We start from the raw sequence: 22670 nt of genomic DNA, 5'->3' as shown, positions 1-22670 counted from the left end.
ACAGGGCAAGAGAGAGGAGCAGTAATACACTCAGGGCACAGAGAGAGGGGCAGTACATCACAGGGCAAGAGAGAGGCGCAGTACAATTAACAGGGCACAGAGAGAGGGGCAGTACAATAACAGGGCACAGAGAGCGCAGTACAATAACACAGCAGAGAGAGAGGAGAGTTACAATAACACAGGGCACAAGAGAGAGGAGCAGTATACAATACACAGGGGGTACAATACACACAGAGAGGAGCAGTACAAATACATGAGGGAAGAGAGAGGAGCAGTACAATACAGGACAGAGAGAGAGAGGACAGTAATACACAGGGCACAGAGAGAGGAGCAGTACAATACACAGGGCACAGAGAGAGGAGCAGTACAATACACAGGGCACAGAGAGAGGGGCAGTACAATACACAGGGCACAGAGAGAGGAGCAGTTCAATACACAGGGCACAGAGAGAGGGGCAGTACAATACACAGGGCACAGAGAGAGGAGCGTACAATAGGGCACAGAGAGGGGCAGTACAAACACAGGGACAGAGAGAGGAGCAGTACAATACACAGGGCACAGAGAAGGCGCAGTACAATAACAGGGCACAGAGAGAGGGCAGTACATAACAGGGCACAGAGAGAGGAGCAGTACAATACACAGGGCACAGAGACAGGCGCAGTACAATACACAGGGCACAGAGAGAGGGGCAGTACAATACACAGGGCACAGAGAGAGGAGCAGTACAATACACAGGGCACAGAGAGAGGGGCAGTACAATACACAGGGCACAGAGAGGGGCAGTACAATACACAGGGCACAGAGAGAGGAGCAGTACAATACACAGGGCACAGAGAGAGGAGCAGTACAATACACAGGGCACAGAGAGAGGAGCAGTACAATACACAGGGCACAGAGAGAGGAGCAGTACAATACACAGGGCACAGAGAGAGGGGCAGTACAATACACAGGGCACAGAGAGAGGAGCAGTACAATACACAGGGCACAGAGAGAGGGGCAGTACAATACACAGGGCACAGAGAGGGGCGCAGTACAATACACAGGGCACAGAGAGAGGAGCAGTACAATACACAGGGCACAGAGAGAGGAGCAGTACAATACACAGGGCACAGAGAGGGGCGCAGTACAATACACAGGGCACAGAGAGGAGCAGTACAATACACAGGGCACAGAGAGAGGAGCAGTACAATACACAGGGCACAGAGAGAGAGAGGAGCAGTACAATACACAGGGCACAGAGAGAGGAGCAGTACAATACACAGGGCACAGAGAGAGGAGCAGTTCAATACACAGGGCACAGAGAGAGGGGCAGTACAATACACAGGGCACAGAGAGAGGGGCAGTACAATACACAGGGCACAGAGAGAGGAGTACGATACAGAGCAGTATAATGTACAGGGCCACAATGTATTGCGCAAATAGAATGAACTATATGGTGCAGTATAGTACAATGTACAGGACAGGACACTAATCACATTATAACACAATGTACAGGGGACACAAAGGGGTGCAGTGCAGTGCAATGTGCAGAAAGAAGGGCATTTAGAGCACAAAGTACAGTAGCCAGAGTCAATGTAAAACCAGGAGCTGTGCCAATAACTGACAGATATGCTGATATTACAGTTACAGGCGGCTGAATCCTTGGATAATGATCAGTTAGTTCCTCGCCTGCTTTCTGCATGGATTACAATATCAATAAATGGGGGGGGGGGGTGAAAGACGCTGGATCTGCCCTGGCGCTTGCGTCTCTGTCGCTTCCCTACTGTCTCTGTGCTTAGATATCCCATCTGAGGTGCAGGAGGCAGGTGTAGAAGCTCTGCTACTTACTGCACATTCAGCCCATACAATCCCTGCTGCTCTGCCCTGGATCATGTGGGAAAACCCCTGTTGCTGTCTGGTACTGGGGGACCCAATACTCTGCTTGGCACAATGATACTGATTCTCCCTCTCTGCTAATTGGCACCAGCTCTCTGTACTGCTGAATACAGACTGGCACTGACTATTATACACAAGCCCTATGTTTACCTATCTTACTGGCATTCGCCCACATGTACACTATGTCCCCTGGTCGGAGCCCCAGCTTTACTATGTGCCCAGGAGCCTATGGCTGCCCGTGCCCAGCTGCAGATAAGTGAGAATTATGTGTAATCACCCAGGTGATCATTGAATGAGCTCCCAACTGTCACCTATGGCTGGAAATGCCCAGCTACGTCTGCAGTTAACTGTCAGCTACAAATCCGGGTACCAGTCATTAATGAAGTGCCCATTACAAACATGCCAGTGCTTTGTGTGATTGTACCAAGTAATACTGTACATATGTGCCCAGTTATAAGGGTGAGAGTGGCCAGTTATAAGGGTGAGAGTGGCCAGTTATAAAGGTGAGAGTGGCCAGTGATTAGGGTGAGAGTGGCCAGTGATTAGGGTGAGAGTGGCCAGTTATAAGAGTGAGAGTGGCCAGTGATTAGGGTGAGAGTGGTCAGTTATTAGGGTGAGAGTGGCCAGTGCTTAGGGTGAGAGTGGCCAGTGATTAGGGTGAGAGTGGCCAGTTATGAAGGGTGAGAGTGGCCAGTGATTAGAGTGAGAGTGGCCAGTTATAAAGGTGAGAGTGGCCAGTTATTAGGGTGAGAGTGGCCAGTTATAAGGGTGAGAGTGGCCAGTGATTAGGGTGAGAGTTGCCAGTTATAAGGGTGAGAGTGGCCAGTGATTAGGGTGAGAGTGGCCAGTTATAAGGGTGAGAGTGGCCAGTGATTAGGGTGAGAGTGGCCAGTTATGAAGGGTGAGAGTGGCCAGTGATTAGAGTGAGAGTGGCCAGTGCTTAGGGTGAGAGTGGCGAGTGATTAGAGTGAGAGTGGCCAGTGATTAGGGTGAGAGTGGCCAGTGATTAGGATGAGAGTGGCCAGTGATTAGGGTGAGAGTGCCAGGGAGAGTATAAACCTGTATATGAGGACTATGTGCCTGGGTTCAGGGCTAGGAATGGGCAGTAAGAGGTGGCAGTTGCATGGCTGGCAGTTTAGGGCGAGGGTGCCTAAGAGCATGAAGTAAGAAGAAGCGTCTCTGTTCCTCCCCGGTCAGACTTCTGTAGATTTCTGAGTCTCTGCTGCGCTGGCTTCTGTTTTGCCCGTGACGTTGCAGTGGGCGTGTCCCCGTCCCCTATATAAGCGGCGGAGCTCGGAGCTCGGGATCAGATCAGCTCTCAGTCGCCTTTTGCTCTCAATCTAATGCTTCTCGCTCGCAGCGACTCGTGCTCCATTAAAGGCGCCCTCACCGCAATGATCAAGAAAATGTGCCCCAGCGAGACCGAACTCAACATCCCACCCAAGAACTGTTACCGCATGGTCATCCTGGGCTCCTCCAAGGTGGGCAAGACCTCCATCGTGTCTCGCTTCTTGAACGGCCGATTCGACGAGCAATACACGCCGACCATCGAGGACTTCCACCGAAAGTTCTACAGCATTCGGGGAGAGGTCTACCAGCTGGATATCCTGGACACCTCGGGCAACCACCCCTTCCCGGCCATGAGAAGACTCTCCATCCTTACCGGTAAGTTCTCCTTCTGGTTGGGCTCAACTTTTCCTGGTCAGGTTGTGTTGGGCGAATTGTCGCTTCCCCGAAGTTAATGGGCGATTTTCCGCAGGGAAATATTTTGCTCATCCCTACTGGCCATCTTATTCCTCAATTGTTTAGTTGGCATTATGGGCAGGTGTACTACTGCTAGTAAATGCTGACTAAACACCTTCAATTTCTAAACTGGTATTGCCGGTGCCTTTATCATTCACACATTGTTTTTATTATGGGAGTGGTAGAGAGTGGATCAAGAGGTTCCCCATGGTGCCCATTGTTGTACCTTTTATCATTTGCATCTGGTTTTTATTATGGGAGTGGTAGAGAGTGGATCAAGTTGTTCCCCTTGGTGCCCATTGTTGTACCTTTTATCATTTGCATCTGGTTTTTATTATGGGAGTGTCATTAAGTGGTTCCTCTTCCCAGGCAGGGAGACTGCCCATAACAATAAATTGCTCTTCTTCACTCTTGCGATTAGATTACCATAAAGTCGTGAGCTTCTGTCTTTGAAGCGCACATTCAGTTTATCCCTTTTCACTTCCACTTGCATCAAAAGAAATGCAACAATGTATAACATTCTACAGTTGGGTAACCTGCTTATCTTCTTTCCTCCTTCAGGAGATGTCTTCATCTTGGTCTTCAGCCTGGACAACAGGGACTCCTTTGAGGAGGTGCAAAGGCTGAAGCAGCAGATTATGGAGACCAAGTCCTGTCTCAAGAACAAAACCAAGGAGAACGTGGATGTTCCCATCGTTATCTGCGGGAATAAAGTAGACAGGGACTTCTACAGGGAAGTGCAAGCTCATGAGATTGAGCAGCTGGTTGGAGAGGACAGTAAATGCTCTTACTTTGAGGTGTCGGCCAAGAAGAACTCCAGCCTGGATGAGATGTTTAAAGCTCTCTTCACCATGGCCAAGTTGCCCAGCGAGATGAGCCCAGACCTGCACCGCAAGGTGTCTGTCCAGTACTGTGAGATCCTACACAAGAAGTCCCTGAAGGGAAAGAAAGTCAAAGAGGATGGGGATGCCTATGGCATTGTGGCTCCCTTTGCCCGCAGACCCAGTATCCACAGTGACTTAATGTACATTAGAGCCAAGGCGATAGGAGGCGGCCAGAGTAAAGACAAAGAGAGGTGTGTGATAAGCTAGGACTTCACAGATCTGGCACGGTTGCCTTTATAAATATATACATAGAGAAACACAGAAAGACCGTGGCGTTTTTGGAAGAAACCAAAGCCAAGATGGCATGACCGTTGAGGGGTTCTACTTGCCCCTCCATGCCTTCTGGTGGCTGGTCAGGCTGATGTGGAAAAGGAGAATCAAGCCTGATGGGGCAGACGTTGTTGCAAGATGCACTGAAGTTGTGCAGGAGCTTTAAAGTGATGATGGAACTAGTGGAGTGGACACTCTTTACTTTGAGAAACTCTATTATCTGTTGAACCTCCCAGGCTGGGGACAATGTGGGGGAGGAGGAATGTTAATAACTGTACAAGGACTGATTGAAACAAAAGGAAAAAAATGTGATTTGTTTACACGGTGCCATTGTGCCCTCAATCGGAGTATTGGATGAGAACAAATCCAAAGTGGTTATACTTTGTGCTTTATTTGCAGTGTCTTTATTTTTCTACTCAATAAATAAAAAGTAAAATCCAGTCAATGTCTGTGTTTGATCAGAGGGTACAAATGGGGCATCTGAGAATATCTGCTTTTTGTTATACGAGTCAGGTTGGGTCCCCTTAGCTCATAACAAGGTTACAGATGCATAGAAACTTTGGGGTAACAGTCACCCTGCTATAGTTCCAGGGGTACCCAGGGCACAAATAAGCACTCACCCCAAATCTCCCCCTAACTGGCCTTCAGGCTGGGCCCCCTTAGCTCATAATAAGGTTACAGATATATAGAAACATTGGGGTAACAGTCACCCTGCTATAGTTCCAGGGGTACCCAGGGTACAAATAAACACTCACCCCAAATCTCCCCCTAACTGGCCTTCAGGTTGGGTCCCCTTAGCTCATAACAAGGTTACAGATATATAGAAACATTGGGGTAACAGTCACCCTGCTGGGGTACCCAGGGCACAAATAAGCACTCACCCCAGGGTTACCCTGTAATCCTCTGTTTGAGCTGCCTGGTGAAATGAGACTCGCAATTTTGAAATTCAGCAGGAATGATTCTAATTGTACTTTACACACTTTCACACTTCGGGGTTAATCACGTTGCTGTGCAGCCCCCAAGAACAGGGTGGAGTCGGGTTTGTATATCCTAATGGAATGCTGCTGTTAACCCCTAGTTTGCTGAATTCTGGCATGCAATTATAAGTCACCCCTTCAATAAATCTCAGTAGAGTCAGAGTCCCAAGTCATGCTTTCATCAGGAATTTTAGCCACTCTGGCCAGCAGTTTATCTGTCTCACATTGCCACCTAGTGGCAGTATCATGGAATTACACATGCACTAAACCACTTTGCAGGTTTATTTAGTTCATTGTCTCTTTATTGAACTAAACCCATTAACCCCTTTGTTAGACGCACCGTAGAACTTCAGTGTCATATAATATACATATAATATATATATATATAACAGGACAGGAGAGGTAAGCAGTCAGAACTAAGAGCATTAACCCATTTCTCACCAGAGACTGGATAGTGCAGGGCAGATGCAGTTGGTCAGTTTGCATATGGAGCAGTTCCCCAGACACGTGTGCTGCACACTGATCTCCTCACCAGGTAACCAGCAGCCGCTGTTGAATATTCCAGCACAGATGGGCCATGTGTGTTTGGGATGATTAAGAACATGTGTCCAGCATGTGAGACCAGGCTCCTCTCTTGGCTGCTGGGTGACAATTATATGGCCCTATTGAATAATCAAGTGGCCGGATTATTATGTTTGGTGCTTGTGTGTGGGGCCCACACCAGTAGCAGCTGGAAGGTTGCAGGTACAGGTATAGGATCCCTTATCCGGAAACCCTATATCCAGAAAGCTCCGAATTACGGAATGGCTGTCTCCCATAGACTCCATTTTATCCAAATTTTTAAAAATGATTATCTTTTCCTCTGTAATAATAAAACAGTATCTTGTTCTTGATCCCAACTAAGATCTAATTAATCCTTACTGGAAGCAAAACCAGCCTATTGGGTTTAATTAATGTTCAAATGAATTTCTAGTAGACATAAGGCACGAATACCCAAATTATGGAAAGATCCGTTATCCGGAAAACCCCAGGTCCCGAGCATTCTGGATAACAGGTCCCATACCTGTACCTGGCTTGGATTGTTTTGATACTGTATATAAGAAAGCAGGGCATGGGCAGCGTTGCTATCCAGTAACCCATAGCAACTAATCAGTATGCCAACTGTTGCTTGATTGCTATAGGTTACCCAATCAGAGTGCAGCTAGTCAGCTATTCCACTATTTTCCTTGTCCTATTCAGATATACTTTAGGTAAGAAGTGGAATAAAAAAAGGGGACAAATCCTTCAGCAGTAGCAGGGCCCGTTCCTCTATAGCTGCCCCTGATGTATCTCTTAAGGCTCCTCCACCAAGAAAACCGAGTTCTATTAAGGCAACGTCGACTACTTGCCCGTCATCTCAACCCAATGAGATATAATAGTAAAGCACTGTGACTCGCATACAGTTCCTCTGCCACATCCAACCGATGAATGGGAGCTATAGTTACGCTGGAGCCCTGCTGGATCAGATGCAGCTCATGGTGCTATAATTAGTGGTTATAAGGGCACAGATCTTTTCTACTCTGCAGGAAATTACAGGTACAGTATACAAAGGATTGGCATCTCCTGATCACAAGCAGGGTAACTCCAAGTACCAAAGTAATGTCATGATTAAAGGAGAACTAAACTCCAAATATGGTTACAAATACTGGAAATGTACAACTGAATTTATTGTAACAGCCCAGAGATTCAGCAGCCCTATAACAGTAATAATCCCAGCCCAGCAGTTCCCCATCTTGGATCTTTTGTGTCAGTGGCACTGCACATGCTCAGTGTGCTCTGGGCTGCTTAAGAGTCAGGAATATCATGTGTCATGGAATCTTGGCTCTTGATAGGCCATCTAGAGAGTGTCAGTGGTACTGCACATGCTCAGTGTACTGCTGAGAAGCTAAGTTTAGGAATAATTGGAAGCAAGCAGATTATATTCCTTTGTTGTATATCTTCCCTTAGACCAGTGATCCCCAACCAGTAGCTCGTGAGCAACATGTTGCGCTCCGACCCCTTGGATGTTGCCCCCAGTGATCTAAAAGCAGGAGCTTATTCTTGAATTCCAGGCTTGGAGGTAAGTTTTGGTTGTATAAAAACCAGATGTACTGCCAAACATACAGTCTCCTGTAGCCTGCCAGTCCACATAGGGGGCTACCAATGAGCCAATTACAGCCCTTATTGAGCACCCCGGGAACTTTTTGCATAATTATGTTGCTCTCCAACTTTAGTGTTAACATTTGAAGGTGTAAAAACATGTTGGGGACCCCTGCCTTAGACAAGCACAGTAGATTCCTTCTTTATATTTATACACACAGGAGCTGCCATATTGCTTTAAGACCCAGGCGTTCTCCATACCCTGAAAGAACTGCTCATATTTTTAGGATCCTATCGGGCTATGGTTGTTGGCAGGCCATGGGCAATTGTAGCCGGACAGCATCTAGGGCATATAGCATTTACAACTGGCTTATCTCCACCTGGTACAATGCGACGGCTTCTGGTACAATGCAACGGCTTCTATCAGCCTGGGAATCACGGCATGAGCGAGCTGATTGCACCCCAATAATTTGTGTGGGGGCTTTCTTATAAATGCATTCAAGGGGAAGATGAGCTTTAAATGGGTATTATTGGCATTCCTATGCTGCGTTTTTTTTCACCCTGCAACTGCTGCTACCTGCTTATCAAAAGGGGGTCACTGACCCCAGCAAACAAACAGATCCATTGTAGGGGGCTTGGTTTTGTGATTATTTTTATTTTTCCACCGCTCATCTTTCTTTTCATCAGGCCACTTGATGCTGATCTTCCATTTTTAACACCCACTGTGTTACCCCGTTTCTAGGGTAGTTACACCCTAGTAACCAGAAAGCAGTTGATGTCACAAGCCTTAAAGTTGCAGGACGCGATTATCTTCATTTCCTAGGAAATAGGAAACAGCAAGCTAATATTTAGGGTCAGGGCAAACGCTCAGATTCGGGGAGATTTAGTCGCCCTGTGACAAATCTCCTCTTCTTCAGGGCAACTAATCTCCTCGAACTGCCTCCCATCGGTTAGAATATAAATCGCCGGCGGGATGGCACTCGGGGCAATTCGTTTTCCGAAGTCACCCAAAACTGCCTCACGAGGAAACTTCAGGCGACTTTGGAAAACGTTGCACTCAGAGTGCCATTATGTGCCATTCCGCCGGCGATTTAGATCCATTGGATCCATTATTTAGGGAGGTGCAAGTGATGAGCAGCACGGAGCCGAGCGGATTCCTCTGCACTACAGATAAACACCGCGTCATTTCAGATATATTTAGGTCTCTCAATGCCAAATCCTTTAGCAAGAGAGCCATGTGTATTCCAGGACTGTGTTACCTTTAAGAAACTATTCTCGTGGCTACTAATTAGTGGAACGCCCACTCTTCATTTGAGCTCCTGCTAATTGCTCTGCGCTACAACCTCAATGAACTCTAACAAGTCATCAGCACCTGTGATTCATGTTCCAGAGAAACTTCCAGTACAAGGAATAGTCCAGTGAAATAAACTTTATGGATAGACCCGTATCCTGAATAACAACAATAAAAAAAAAAAAATACTTATAAATGAAAGTATTACACATATACTTATAGAACTAAAGGGGAAGTTAACTTTTACATGAACATTAAGTATGTTGAAGATGGAGATAACATGTACCTTCTCCTATTCATTTGAATCTTTCACACCAGTGTCTGGTTGCTATAGGGGCACTGAGCCTAGCAACCACGTAGCAGTTTTAAAAAAAAAAATCCATTAGGAATACCCCTTGTGTGAGTCCGGCAGTCATTGACGAGGGCAATTGCCAGTATAGTGATTGCAATGGCTTCATCCATATTTGAACACCCAGCATGCTGGCCGCCATGTTGGGTTTGGCAGAACCTTCCACTAGTTGCAGCAGTCTGTGCTTTACTCAAGCTACTCTTTTGGTATCTCAAACATACAGAGGCTCTTGTATTTCTGGAGCAGTTCACTCTTGGTCTGTACCTGTTCCCTCAGACTCTGGAGGTGCCGCTGTTGCTCTTCTGGGCTCATGTCGATGCCGGGCATGTTGCCGACCAGCTTCCTCATGGCTTGGAATTTACTCTTTAGCTCGTTCAGCTCCTGGTATACGTCCTGGCTGTCTTTGTCCATGCTACGGAGAAGGAGCAGAGCAGATTTACCAAGGGTCAAATTGAAAACTAAAAAAGAAATGTTATGGTTAAAACTGTCAAATTCTACTAGGGACTTATCCAAATTAGATTCAAGTTTTTGTTTTTTAAAAAAAAAATGTAATTTGATTTTCATGATTTATTCTCTGGCCCTTTAAGAAATCAAATTCGACTATTCGCCACCTAAAGCCAATGGGAGAGGTGTAGGGATCAATTTGGAGATGTTTGCAGCCTTCTTGACATTCAAGTTTGATCGAATTCGAATTAGATTTGAATTTTCGGGTCATTTCAATTTGTCAGGGTATAAAAAAAAAAATTTGATTTTAATAATACATTTTGAATAGTCAAATGTTGAGTTCATGGGAGTTTTAGGGTCTGGCGACACGAGCAGATTCGGGGAGATTTAGTTGCCTGGAGACTAATCGCCTCTTCTTTGGGGCGACAATCTCCCCGAACTGCCTTCCACCGGCTAAAATGCAAAAATCGCCAGTGGCAATGCACTCACGGCGCTTCAATTTCCAAAGTTCATGAGGAAACTTCGGGCGACTTCGGAAAACGAAGCGCCACGTGTGCTACCCCCAGGCGATTTTCATTTTAGCCAGCGGAAGGCAGGCTTTATATCAAGTGTTCATTATACAATAAGGGCTTTAGGGTGTATGCTTTAAAGACAATTACCTGGTTTTGCCAATTACTATACGGCATTGTCACTGCGGTTTAGCAGCCAGATCATGTATGTAATTCATCGTTATTGTTGAATAAGATACTTTGAGAAAGGCGGATCTCTTTGGAAATTATATATCTCATAAAGGCATACTGCTAAAATACATTTCTCTGGTGCACAAAAAAAGACCAGCAAAACAGAGATATTTTGTGTAAAAAAAAAAGAGAGCAAACAGGTTTTTTTATATTCAATTTTGAAATCTGACATGGGGCTAGACATATTGTCAATTTCCCAGCTGCCCCAAGTCATGTGACTTGTGCTCTGATAAACTTCAATAACTCTTTACTGCAAGTTGGAGTGATATCACCCCCTCCCTTTCCCCCCCAGCAGCCAAACAAAAGAACAATGGGAAGGTAACCAGATAACAGCTCCCTAACACAAGATAACCGCTGCCTGGTAGATCTAAGAACAACACTCAATAGTAAAAACCCATGTCCCACTGAGACACATTCAGTTACATTGAGAAGGAAAAACAGCAGCCTGCCAGAAAGCATTTCTCTCCTAAAGTGCAGGCACAAGTCACATGACCAGGGGCAGCTGGGAAACTGACAAAATGTCTAGCCCCATGTCAGATTTCAAAATTGAATATAAAAAAATCTGTTTGCTCTTATGAGAAATGGATTTCAGTGCAGAATTCTGCTGGAGTAGCACTATTAACTGATGTGTTTTGAAAAAAAACATGTTTTCCGATGACAGGATCCCTTTAAGATATAAAAGCAGCCAGTAAGCATCAGTGATATCAGAGATGACAAACTGGGCACAATTAGACGTGCCGTGATGCACCGGGTAGGTAAATAATCCAACCGCACCCATCCAATCTGTGGGTTTTGGACCGGCTTTAGTTTCCTAAATTGTGTCCCCTGAGAAACCGGTTCCGTTGCAGAATCAGCTTTGCAGGCCTTTGATTTGGTTTAATGACTATATTCAACTGCAAGACCCCCCTCCCCGGTCATTGCACAAGGGCCTATTTTTGGGCAAAATGCAACAAGGAACTTGCACCAAAGTTCCCTTTCAGGTAAGCCCATATGCCATGGATGGATGTCACTGGGATTTCTAAGTGTAATCCTACAAATGAAAAGAGTCGGAAGTTCTTCCAAAACCCACTGCCTTAATAGCAACAAAGGACGTGGGTCACTTACAGGAACAGAACCGACATGGATGGAGCAGCAGATTAACCTGCGCCTGAGTAACGCTGCCAATAACGTAGATGTTTTCATTGGTAGCTCAGGCTCAGAAGGAAACCTGCAGCCAGATGGAGGCTATTGCTTTCATGGGTATTCCTGGGAGGCCTACACAAAGGGGACTTATTCATTTACTGCCTTATAAATATCATTTCAGTCACCTGCTGCTTCATCGCCAGCCAACGTGCCACTGTGTATTTGGGAAGGGGGCGCCTGAGCGCAGGTATGCACCCCATTGGTCTTTGACTTCCTAATGAGCTTTTCTCTGATTGGCTCAAGGCTCTGTGTGATGTAATGCATGCAAATCTTAATTGGTCAAAACCCCTTTAAAAGGATTGTACCAAGGGGAGACCATCCAGGCATGAACATGTTAGGCTTATGTGTGTCCTAATAAAGTCTTTTTAACCTAAAAACACTTGGGCTACTGCTTTACTAGTAGTGAGTCTCACCCCATTTTAATTCTCTGCATGTTGCAAAAATCAAACGGATCCGCACACACGCTGATTAATGCAGTCGGGGAATATCCCCTTTTATTCAGCCACCAAACATGATGTTTGGTGGCTGAATTAAAGGGGATATTCCCCGACTGCATTAATCAGCGTGTGTGCGGATCCGTTTCTTATACACATTGGTTGCTAAGGGACCCGGCTGGGTCAACGGAAGGAACGCACCACCAACTGCAGGATTGGTGAACTACAGGTGTGCGGTAGGAGAATTACATTGTAATTAAGTTGTGGCAAAAATCAATTGGCAACCCTTGGACTAAAGCTGGCCATAGATGTTGAGATTTTTAAAAGATCAGATCCTCATCATGAGACCACGATTTTCTCGAACGATCGTACGAATTGGGGGAGCTGCCTGCTTGGCCCTGCAAACATAGATAGATTGCACTGGGGCCGACAAAGATTTTTTGACCTGGCCGATCAATTTCCCGACAGATGTCGGCCGAAAAATCGTAAGATGTACGATCGTTCAAATCCCACTAACCGCACGATAATTTCGAAGGACTGGTCGGGCTTCCCTAAAATCGGTCGTTCGGCAAGAAGAATCGCCGCGTCTATGGGGAGCTTTAGGCTATAAAGTGGTCTCTTACCAGGAATACCCAATCATTTGCTTTTTTCTTTACTCTGGATCTATGATTTTTTTGTTTAAAGGACAGAGCCGTACACCATTGTTCCTGAGTTTATTTTACACCCCATAACACCCGTGTGACGGACAAGTGCATCATCTGCCGTATCCAGAGCGTCATCGCCATTATAAGTGTAAATCTGCCTACTTGTTTCTTTCCCTTTTATCAGAGAATGCTGCCGGCTGCAATTAACCTCACTTTAATGGCTCGGTGGGAAAAGGAGGCCTAATTAGATATTTACATGAGGAACGAGCTGCCTTGTTTATACTGTCACTGCTCGACAGCAATGCTAAGTAATTAAGCTTTCATTTATTTCACTTATCCACATAGATTGAGCAGTGATGAGCGTGTGCATATATATATATATATATATATATATATATATTATAGTACTGTAGAAAGTAGGGATGCCACCAAATCAGGGATTCAGCCTTTTTCAGAAGGATTTGGTTGAATCCTTCTGCATCGCCGAACTGAATCCTAATTTGCATAAGCAAATTAGGGGAGGCGAGAGAGAAATCACAGGACTTTTTGTGGCAAAAGGAAGTAAAAATTTTTTCCCCTTCCCACCCCTAATTTGTTTATGCTAATTAGTATTCGGCCGAACGATTCGGTGGTTCGGCCGAATCCAAAATAGTGGATTTGGTGCATCCCTAGTAAAAAGGTTGCAGACATGAAACGTATATGAATACCTGGGTGCTCACACAGTAAAATTTAGAGGGTACAGACTGACGGCACTCGCAGGAATGTCACAAAAAAGCAAATGATGATGAAGCAAAAGAAGGTTTATTTATCCGTTTCGGTCCCTGTGCTTACAATTTCGGCATGCCATATGTCTTCTCTGTGCATCGGGAGCCAATTGGAAGACAGTATATATGGAGCCAAAGTCTATCCAGGCTACTGGGTCATCTTCAGGGGCTCAGACCTTCACTGATAAAGGGCTATGGTCAACTTTGGCTGGTACAGAACCGCAAAACATAACCAAGAAGCAGGGTAGAAATGCTAAAATGTTATGGTTAAGTTTCCCTTTAAAGGGGAACTATTGCGAAAATGAAAATTTTATATAAGCTTCAGCACACTGAAATAAGAAACGTATTGAATACAATTTATTAAATAGAATTTAATTCAAATGTATTAGAGCTCTCTCAAATAACGGATTCCAGGACAAACAAAATCTAACAAAATAACTGCCTTTTGCACAAATCCTGCATGTAGAGAGACGTGATGTCTGGTGATTTTAATAGAGTGAGCTCTAATACACCTTCTAGGCAAAAGGAGCCTCCCTATAAGATATATTGGATCTAACTGTCAATGAATATCTGACACCCAACTGCTGCACGAAGACAGAATGAGGAGAAACAGATGCTGAGAGAGGGATAGTGAAGATAAACTTGATTATTTCAAAAACTATACAGAATATTTAATTGATTGTATTTAGAAAGTTTCTTGTTTCAGTAACATGAAGCTTATATTCAATTTTTATAATTTTTGTGATAGTTCCCCTTTAACAGTGGGAAGGGAGAAAGGAGCTTCCTGTTTATAGAAAGTGTCCCTGTTACACAATGTATTGTTGCTGTTTCTCTGAATCAGAACTCACATAAGTAAAGTGCTGATCAATAGGAGACACTTGTGTTGTGCCTGAGAGTGCACTTGAGCCAGGAATTGGGGTGATTCAGAGGCTGAAGGTGGGAGCAGTGATGAGGACATGGCATCCAGGGGAATAACTGGATAATGTAATTTTAAGATCAGTAAAGCTGTTCAATCTGAGGGTCCTATAATGGGTTCCCTAGGGCAGGGGTGCCCAGACTTTGTTACCCTGGGATCTACTCTCAACACCTCGCCCCAGGGCCACCATCAGGGTACAAGTGAACCAGGCCCGGGCCTGAAGGAGGGGCTGGCAGTGCTGACCTTTTCTAAAGAGCCGGGTCCCCCTTGACAGCGCCGAAACCATGCCGCCTCCTTCCGAAGTCCCCAACAGCTGAAATGTGGACGTGCCGAAAAGCCGGACAGCCACGAATATAGCCGAAGCCGAACTCCCGAAGCGGCGAAAAGACCCGAAACCACGAAAATAGCCGAAGCCGAACTCCCGAAGCGGCGAAAAGACCCGAAACCACGAAAATAGCCGATGCCGAACTCCCGAAGCGGCGAAAAGACCCAAAGCCACAAAAACAGGCGAAATTGAAGTCCTGAAGCGGCGAAAAGACCCAAAGTCACGATAGAAGGGGAAGTTGAAGTTTTGAAGCCACGAGTTCAAATCTACTGAAAACCACTTTGTGTTTTTTTATTTATTTTTTAATCCCCTGGCCACCAATGTATTATTTTAATACTCTATAGGCCCCTGCCACCAATGTTTTTTTTTTTTAAAAAAAAAAATATTCTCTGGGGCCCCAATTTGTTTTTTTTTTACTTGTAAGGGGGCCCTGGCACCAATGTTTTTTTTAACTTGTAGGGGGGCCCTGACCACAATTTTTTTTAAATAACTTTTATGGGGGGCCCTGGCACCACAATTTTTTTTTAACCCCAAAAATATTGTTGTACGGGGCCCCATGATTTCTAGTGGAGGCCCTGCCTGTCCCCCATCAGGAGATCTACCTTGATAAAAATAGTGGGCCGGTGGGACATAGGATGGAGGATCGCTCCCAGAGCCCACCGGATGGATTGAAGGAGTTTCTGAGGCAATTAGTGCTTGTCTCTGTCACATACCTCCCAACATTTGAGAACAAGAAAGAGGGAGAAAAAATTTTTTTTAGCCATGCCCACTTTGTGGAACCCCCCCCAAAATACACCTATTTTACTAAATAGGAATGGAGTGGCAGCATCAGGCACAATGCACACTCCCATTCTAATGCAGATAAAGTGCCCCCCATCATTTAATGACAGACTGTGTGTGTAATATTTGATAAGGCAAAAAATTATTTAATTCCAAAAGGAAACTTAAGTCAAAAAGTACTGAATATAAACCATCTTAATTTATATGACTAATCCGCCCCCTGTACAATTACACTTTCTGAGCTTCACCTGAAGAAAGTTTGTTCTCAAAATGCTGTACATCAGCCTGTCTACTACTTAGCAAAGACTTTGATCCTCAGTATGGCCTGCGTTGAGTAGGCAGGTTTCAGTCCAGTGTGGCACATTTACAAATATAAGTTCTAAAAAATAATATTGTGCATTGTTGAAAAGTATTCACACGGGTAATTAGCCATACCTGCTCCATACAACTAGCTAACTTGCATTTAGTGTCACACGGGGCCATACTTTCTATAAAGGCAGCTTTAGGGGGGTCACTCACCAAGCAGAGAACAAGTTCAGAGTTCAGTTGCCTAGCAGAGACGATTAGTAGCCAGCACTGTTTGTTCACCCAAGTCTACACTACAGGCAGAAGGCAGAACAGCACAAGCACAGTGGCATCTGATAATCTGTCCCACCACCTACTTCGAATTCTAAACTAACACTTGGGCTCAAAAAACACGTCAGAAGAAGCTGCGCTAACCCAAAGTGCCGGAAAGAGCTGAAAAAGACCTGAAGAGAAGATCTCTGGAAAAAGCCGTAAAATATCTGAAGATGACCGGGACACTGAGGGACATTTCTACAATTATCCGAGACACTGCGGGACATCTCTACAACTATCGAGACACTGCGGGACATCTCTACAACTATCGAGACACTGCGGGACATCTCTACAACTATCGAGACACTGAGGGACATCTCTACAACTATCCGGGACACCTCTACAACTATCCGGGACACCTCTACAACTATCCGGGACACCTCTACAACTATCCGGGACACCTCTACAACTATCCGGGACACCTCTACAACTATCCGGGACACCTCTACAACTATCCGGGACACCTCTACAACTATCCGGGACACCTCTACAACTTTCCGGGACACCTCTACAACTTTCCGGGACACCTCTACAACTATCCGGGATACTGCGGGACATCTCTACAACTATCCGGGACACTGAGGGACATCTCTACAACTATCCGGGACACTGCGGGACATCTCTACAACTATCCGGGACACTGAGGGACATCTCTACAACTATCCGGGACACTGAGGGACATCTCTACAACTATCGAGACATGAGGGACATCTCTACAACTATCCGGGACACCTCTACAGCTATCGGGACACTGCGGGACATCTCTACAACTATCCCGGGACACTGAGGGACATCTCTGCAACTATCCGGGACATCTCTACAACTATCGAGACACTGAGGGACATCTCTGCAACTATACGGGACACCTCTACAACTATCCGGGACACTGCGGGACATCTCTACAACTATCCGAGACACTGAGGGACATCTCTACAACTATCCGGGACACCTCTACAACTATCCGGGACACTGCGGGACATCTCTACAACTATCCGGGACACTGCGGGGCATCTCTACAACTATCCAGGACACTGCGGACATATCTACAACTATCTGGGACACTGCGGGACATCTCTACAACTATCCGGGACACTGCGCGACATCTCTACTACTATCCGGGACACCTCTACAATTATCTGGGACACCGTGGGACATCTCTACAACTATCCAGGACACTGAGGGACATCTCCGACAATCTGGGACATCTCTACAACTATCTGGGACACCGCGGGACATCTCTACAACTACCCAGGACACCGAGGGACATCTCTACAACTATCCAGGACGACGGGAAAGGCACCAAAAAAAAAAAGCAATGTGCTCAGTGGGGTACACGGGGGGGGGGGTCTTCATAAGAAAACTGTACAAGGTAAAGTGTTTCTTGCCTTGAGAAGGCAAACAACACAGTATCAATAAATCATCTTAAAGGAGAACTAAAGCCTAAAAATGAACTTATTGCACGAGGCTAAAGTTTCAGCTTGTCAATAGCAGCAATGATCCAGGACTTCAAACTTGTCACAGGGGGTCACCATCTTGGAAAGTGTCTGTGACACTCACATGCTCAGTGGGCTCTGAGCAGCTGTTGGGAAGCTAAGCTTAGGGCTCGTCACTAATTATCCAGCAGAAAATGAGATTCCCCTGTAATATAAGCTGATGCTACAGGGCTGATTATTAAATTCTGATTGCACTGGTTTCTGTGCTGCCATGTAGTAATTATCTGTATTAATTACTAATCAGCCTTATATTGTGACATTTCTATTCTATATGTACTGTATATTGTGAGTGGGTCCCTAAGCTCAGTAAGTGACAGTAACACAGAGCATGTGCAGTGAATCAGCAGAAAAGAAGATGGGGAGCTACTGGGGCATCTTTGGAGACACAGATCTTTACTGCTAAAGGGCTGCGATTGCCTTGGGCTGGTACAGAAGCTGAAAATATAATGTACAACATTTCTAGCTACTTTTTTTAGTTATGCTTTACTTCTCCTTTAAAACCGCCGCCCAACCAGCAATCCACTGCCCTGTGATTATCAAGCCATAAAGAACAAATGAAAGCCTGGCAGGGATCACCGGATTCTCATGCAGTCGGCTGATTATTAGTCATGCCCCATGTTTCATACAAACAAGTCTAAGAAGACACTGATCCAACCAGAAGCCCTAAAATCTCAGAGGGCCACGTCTGGCCCCTGGGCGTTGGATTGTAAATAGGGAAGGGAACTGAAATATAATGTATTATACTGGGCTGTGCAACTGGAGGCCTGAGGATCAGATGGGGCTCTCCGAGGAGTACTCAGCTGATGGCTGCACCCCATTATCACTGCACATATTGATTATAAGAAAATAGAAAAAGAAACCCCACCAATAGTTGCTGTACTAGAATTATGGAAAAATTCTGATAGGTGTTACACCGTACTTGTATAGAGAATTAATTAAATAAATAATGTGCTAAAAATTGAATGAAAGTGCTTAGTGCAGTTATAATGACGTTAAGTTATCCTAAACAGTTTCAAGTGAAAAAAATTTCCGCCTTGACAAAGCTTTTTAGCGAAACGCACGTCGGCGTTCTCAGCAATTCTCTTTGATTCAAATCGATTCTCTTTTGCAAACTTAATTTAAAATGAACAGTCTGGTTCTTATTTCAACGGAAGTGCGGTTAAGTGTCATTGGGTCAAATCCTTACCTTTTCTATACAACCTCTCCAATCTTGTCTCCATTCTAAGGGACCGACAGTTTGTGGCTTTTTAGGGTTACTTAGCCTCTCCAAACATCTAGGGCAAGTTAAATACCAAGGCCACAGCCCCGGTTGCCCTGTCCTGCCTTAACTTTGTGGTGTCCCAGGTGCTAGAAAAATCAGGCAGCATCACTTTTTAATTAGCTAACTAATTCTCTAGGTTGAACACTTTAAATTATTGCACTGCACTTTAATTAGATAATCAATTTTTTGTTAATCTGTGGATGAATTTAGGAAGTATTATCGATTCACAGATGAATTGAATTGATCACTTTTTTTAAAACTGTTTAGGATAACTTAACGTCATTATAACTGCACTAAGCACTTTAATTAAATTTTTAGCACATTATTTATTTAATTAATTCTCTATACAAGTACGGTGTAACACCCATCAGAATTTTTCGATAATTATAGAACAGCAACTATTGGTGGGGTTTCTTTTTCTATTTTCTTATAATCAATTGTATTTTCTGACTTTGTCAGACCTCAACCAATAGCTGATAAATAAAAAGTCGTTTTTGTTTGAATAGGGGCACCTAATTTGGGTTTTATTCTATTGTCATTTCTGAATAGAGTAGACCTCTTAGCTCTTGTGAGGTTTTCCTTGTCCTTTAATCCTGGCCACAGACATTCCAAATGGTTGATTGTAAATAAGCCGTTGAGATAAAGGGTAACTCATGATCCTTAGGGACTATCTAAACTCCCCGTCACATTTAAAGGGGAACTATCGCAAAAATGAAAATTTATCAGCATACGGAAATAAGAAGTTTTCTAAATATAATCAATTAAATATTCTGCATCGTTTCTGAAATAATCAAGTTTATCTTCACTATCCCTCTCTCAGCATCTGTTTCTCTTCATTCTGTCTTCATGCAGCAGTTGGGTGTCAGATATTCATTGACCGTTAGATCCAATATATCTTATAGGGGGGCTCCTTTTGCCTAGAAGATGTATTAGAACTCACTCTATTAAAATCACCAGACATCATGTCTCTCTACATGCAGAATTTGTGCAAAAGACATTTTGTTAATTTTGTTTGTTTGAGTGAGCTCTAATACATCTGCTAGGAAAGGGAGCCCATAAGATATATTGGATGTAACTGTCAATGAATATCTAACACCCAACTCTTGCATGAAGAACGAATGAAGAGAAACAGATGCCGAGAGAGGGATAGTGAAACTTGATTGCTTCAGAAACGGGACAGAATTTTTAATTGAAAATTGAAAGTTTCCTATTTCAGTATAATGAAGCTTATTTTAAATTTTCCTTTTCATGATAGATCCCCTTTAAAGGAGATATTTTGTGTAAATAAAAAAAAAAGAATGTACCAGTGCATTATACTGATTTAGATGATTTAAAAAGTAGTGTTTCCGGCAGATCTATTGAATATTTCTGCAAAAACCCCAATAATCCCTCCCTTCTCTTCCACTTCCTGTTCCCTGAATTCCCAGACTGTGCAGGGGAGCCGGCAGCTCTCAGCTCACTGCACTGAAGGACAGGAACCAATCAGCAGCTAGCAGGACCTGATAGGGAACTGAAGCCTGTCTGTGCTTGTGTGACTGCAGGGCTGTGATTCGCTGTCCCCCTCCTACTGTGCTTCTGGCAGGGACTTTAGGACAAGCCCACCCCTCATTTGAAACACAGACAGGGACAAGAGAACATCTATAGGGAGCTCCAATAAAGGGGCCATTTTTAAAGATAATATTAATTTTAAGCACCATGTAAAAGCAACACCATATATTACTCATAATTGCCTACAAAATTAGGGTTTTTTCATTGATCCTGTATGTCTCCTTTAAAGCAAAATACAGTTTCTGCTATTAGCTGCAAAGGAAAGCAAAAATAAAGAACATGGAAGTGGTGCCCATCCAAAGAATGACTAAAATATCTCTTATAATGCTTCTAGTAGAGTTCTGGGCAAATGTTCAGTGTCAGTGCCCTTTGTAACTCTCTGCACTGCTGGTTGCAGCTACTGAAGAAATGTAGTAGGAGTCAACCTTGGGAAGAATTAGAGACTTTCCTAGAAGAGAGCTGGTCTTTTCCTACATTATTTCAAGAGTCAGAAGCAGCAGTGCAGAGAGGGGCAGACATACTGTGAAGGCGAATGATATACAATGGGGAGTGGCTACTGCTCCCTCCTCCCACCAAAATGTACCATTTAATGATGTCGTGCACCAAGGGTAGGAAGGTATAATCTTCTTCCTCCTCCTCTTCGACTGCTTCATCCTCTTCTTCTTCTTCCTCCTCCGGCTCTTCAGCAGGTCTCACGGTGCCGCCAGTAGCCATAACACCACTCTGTGTGTGTCTCTCTCACTTTCTCTGTCGCACAGATAGCGCGTCACAAACCCAGCGACGCGGCTACTAGATGAATACGGCTGTTTCGTAATGACGTAATCAGCGCGACCGCGGCTTGCGTGACGTCCAATGCAAGGGCCGGCTGTGACCAGTTTTTAGGGCTTCTGGGTCTGTTGCTTAGGGTAGCAGCATGGTGGGGCAAAGATACAGCCCCCAATTAGCCATTTAAACCGTTTTTTTTCTGTTTAGTATGTTTTAAAGTATAATTTACTTAAAGCACAAGTCCTTATTTGTATTGAATAAGTTATTTTTGGTTCAGTCACCCCTGTTGTTTAAAGCTCCACCTGGTTAGCTGTGTGCATAGCAACCTGATGATACAAATCCATGAGCTGCCCCAAGCAAAGCAGACATTTATTTATAATATATATATATAATTATATTAAGAGGTTGTTCACCTTTGAGTTAACGTTTAGTATGATGTAGAGAGTGATCTTCTGAGACAATTTGCAATTGGTTTTCATTTTTTATTATTTGTGGTTTTTGAGATATTTAGCTTTTAATTCAGCAGCTCTCCAGTTTGCAATTTCAGCCGTCTGGTTGCCAGGGTCCAAATTACCCTAGCAACCATGCATTGATTTGAATAAGAGACTGGAATGTGCATAAGAAGTGGAGTAATCAAAAATAGCGATAACAATGCATTTGTAGCCTAACAGAGTATTTGTTTTTTTAGATGGGGTCAGTGACCCCCATTTGAAAGCTGGAAAGAATCAAAAGTAAAAGTTAATAAGTAAAAAAAAACTATAAATAATGAAGACCAGGGTTGGACTGGTCCAGAAAAAAAACCCCCAGTGGGCTCCAGCCCTCATGGACCTCTGCCCAGACCTGCTCCCTGATCTTCCAGCCTCCAAAAGAAAGCAACGATGTGCAGCTAGGGTTGCCACCTGGCCCGTATTTTGATGGTTGATCCCAATGTTATTAATAGTGAAAAAATATAAATATATAGGAAGGCCGGTATTTCTTTCTAGAAAAGATGGCAACCCTATATGGGGCGCACACCAACGTTCGTGAATGCATGTGGGGGCCCCGGATATTTGGAACATATTGGTCCCCCAATGCTCCATTCTGACCCTGCTGAAGACCAATTGAAAAGTTGCTTAGAATTAGCCATTGTATAACATACTAAAAGTTAACGTAAACGTAAACCACCCCTTTATATACAGGCTTTGTATGTATTGTCTAAATTCTAGGGTATTTTCATTCCCTGATGTTAGCGGGCCTTTAAAGGGGAACT

At 44.3% G+C, this 22670-nt stretch overlaps 2 protein-coding genes across 3 annotated transcripts; one reads left to right on the top strand and one right to left on the bottom strand.

Moving 5' to 3' along the window:
* The first annotated feature begins 2808 nt into the window (after positions 1-2808).
* Positions 2809-5212, top strand: rasd1.L (ras related dexamethasone induced 1 L homeolog). The gene is made up of 2 exons (XM_018236624.2): positions 2809-3540; positions 4180-5212. The coding sequence occupies exons 1-2, from the start codon at positions 3219-3221 to the stop codon at positions 4707-4709; spliced, it is 852 nt and encodes a 283-aa protein (XP_018092113.1). The 5' UTR covers positions 2809-3218; the 3' UTR covers positions 4710-5212.
* Positions 5213-9281: 4069 nt separating this feature from the next.
* med9.L (mediator complex subunit 9 L homeolog) lies at positions 9282-21445 on the bottom strand. Of its 2 annotated transcripts, none has more exons than XM_041575749.1 (2): positions 21240-21445; positions 9282-9965 (listed from the first exon to the last, which is right to left on the bottom strand). In XM_041575749.1, exons 1-2 carry the CDS (start codon positions 21307-21309, stop codon positions 9703-9705), a joined length of 333 nt encoding a protein of 110 aa, XP_041431683.1. In that variant the 5' UTR covers positions 21310-21445; the 3' UTR covers positions 9282-9702.
* Positions 21446-22670: the final 1225 nt, after the last annotated feature.

This window comes from Xenopus laevis, chromosome 9_10L (genome assembly GCF_017654675.1).
Source record: "Xenopus laevis strain J_2021 chromosome 9_10L, Xenopus_laevis_v10.1, whole genome shotgun sequence".
NCBI lineage: Eukaryota > Metazoa > Chordata > Amphibia > Anura > Pipidae > Xenopus > Xenopus laevis.
Note: the sequence above shows the minus strand (reverse complement) of the source record. Positions and strands in the feature narration are given on the sequence as shown.